The sequence below is a fragment of the Cyprinodon variegatus genome, unplaced genomic scaffold (assembly GCF_000732505.1).
Source record: "Cyprinodon variegatus isolate N-32 unplaced genomic scaffold, C_variegatus-1.0 Scaffold406, whole genome shotgun sequence".
Classification (NCBI taxonomy): Eukaryota; Metazoa; Chordata; class Actinopteri; order Cyprinodontiformes; family Cyprinodontidae; genus Cyprinodon; species Cyprinodon variegatus.
The window spans coordinates 749,817-751,213 of NW_015150859.1; the positions used below are offsets into that span (position 1 = coordinate 749,817).

Consider the following 1,397-nt stretch of genomic DNA (forward strand, 5'->3'; position numbering starts at 1 on the left):
ACCTTTGTTCAACCTGAAATGACTCATTTAATCATCCAAAACGTTATGGAACACATTAATTAAATGAAAAATGTTGCATAGTATGCCTTTAAATAACAGCTAGTCGAAAGCTCCCTTTCGACTATCTGTTATAAAAACAACAGCAAAAAAACTAACAGGTAAGAACAACCCTTAGGGTTGCAGAAACCTACAAAACTTTAGGACTTTGCAAATGTTTTTGTTTGGAAAGTGATGTCTGACTAACATAGATGACATGTTCGTTGTAGCGGATGAGAAGGTTGCGGAGGATGCCGGCTTCGTTAAGGTCGCCCAGTCGGATCATGTCCTCTACGCCGTGGACAGAGGTTGGGTGCATTGGTTTGATGTTGGTGGCATTCTGAGGAAAGATCCAATGTTCCTGTTCAGGTAAAGAGAAACAGGGAATCATTCAGCAGAGAATTTACATTTTAAGAAGAACTTAAATTACAGCTCCTGTTTACTTTTAAATTAAAGTCTATACAGAGTTAAATTACAACTTATAGAACCTTTTTTTTAGGTTTTTATAGTCTTCATGCTGTCACAAGTACAGAGCAACGAAATTCCCTCTCTGCATTTAACCCATCCCCTTTGGGGAGCAGTGGGCGGGCATTGTGTGGCGCCCGGGGAGCAGCGTGGGGTTAAGGGTCTTGCTCAGGGACTCAAATGTGCATTCTGTGGAAGTGGGGCTCAAACTCAGAACTTCAGGATTCCAAGCTCTATGCCCCAAACCACTGGGCCGCCAGGTTTACGCTGCAAAAACCATCTAAATATAAGTCAACATTTCTTAACTTCAGTAGGTAAATAAGATGATTTGCCAATGTAATGAGTATTATTACTCTTAAAATAAGATAATTAGATAATAAGCACTTGAAAGAAGACAATGTAATTGTGTTTTTTCTTATTTTAAATGTAAATTGTCTTGTACCATTGGCAAAGTATCTTACATACCTCCTTAATACAAGAACAACTGCACTTATTTGAAGAAAAAATGACTTAACTAGATTTCAATGTTTTTCCAGTGTAGCCTTAAATTAATAGTTTTTGTCTGTTTTTATTTATTTATCAGTTTATTTATTTAGTTTAAGTTTTAATTAAATAGGAAAATGATTGGCCGTCATGTGCTTAAAATTACACATTTTCTCAGTAGATTTCTTCTTCTCCTGGGATGGGAACTCACCCGGCCTTCATCGTCCAGAACCTGGATCTGTCCAGAGTCGCAGAGTTTCACCACAGCTCCCACAGGGACGTCAAACTCGCGACCTGTCTTAAGGTCCAACCACACATAGTCCCCCTAGGGTGGAAAAAGGGCAAGTATTTTAGGATTCAGGGAAAAAAAAACGTTTGTAAGTTAATCTAACTACGGCGGCCGAGAGCGGCCG

The 1,397-nt window shown here is 39.1% G+C and overlaps 1 protein-coding gene across 1 annotated transcript in view; it reads right to left on the minus strand.

The window, feature by feature from the left end:
• Window positions 1–1,397, minus strand: part of LOC107093067 (unconventional myosin-VIIa-like) — a 105,863-nt gene that overhangs the window by 80,808 nt on the left and 23,658 nt on the right. Inside the window, exons 4-5 of the mRNA XM_015387887.1 lie at window positions 1,196–1,309; window positions 245–397 (exon numbers count right to left, since the gene is read on the minus strand). Of these exons, the coding sequence (XP_015243373.1) occupies window positions 245–397; window positions 1,196–1,309 (267 nt within the window). The remainder of the gene's footprint in view (window positions 1–244; window positions 398–1,195; window positions 1,310–1,397) is intronic.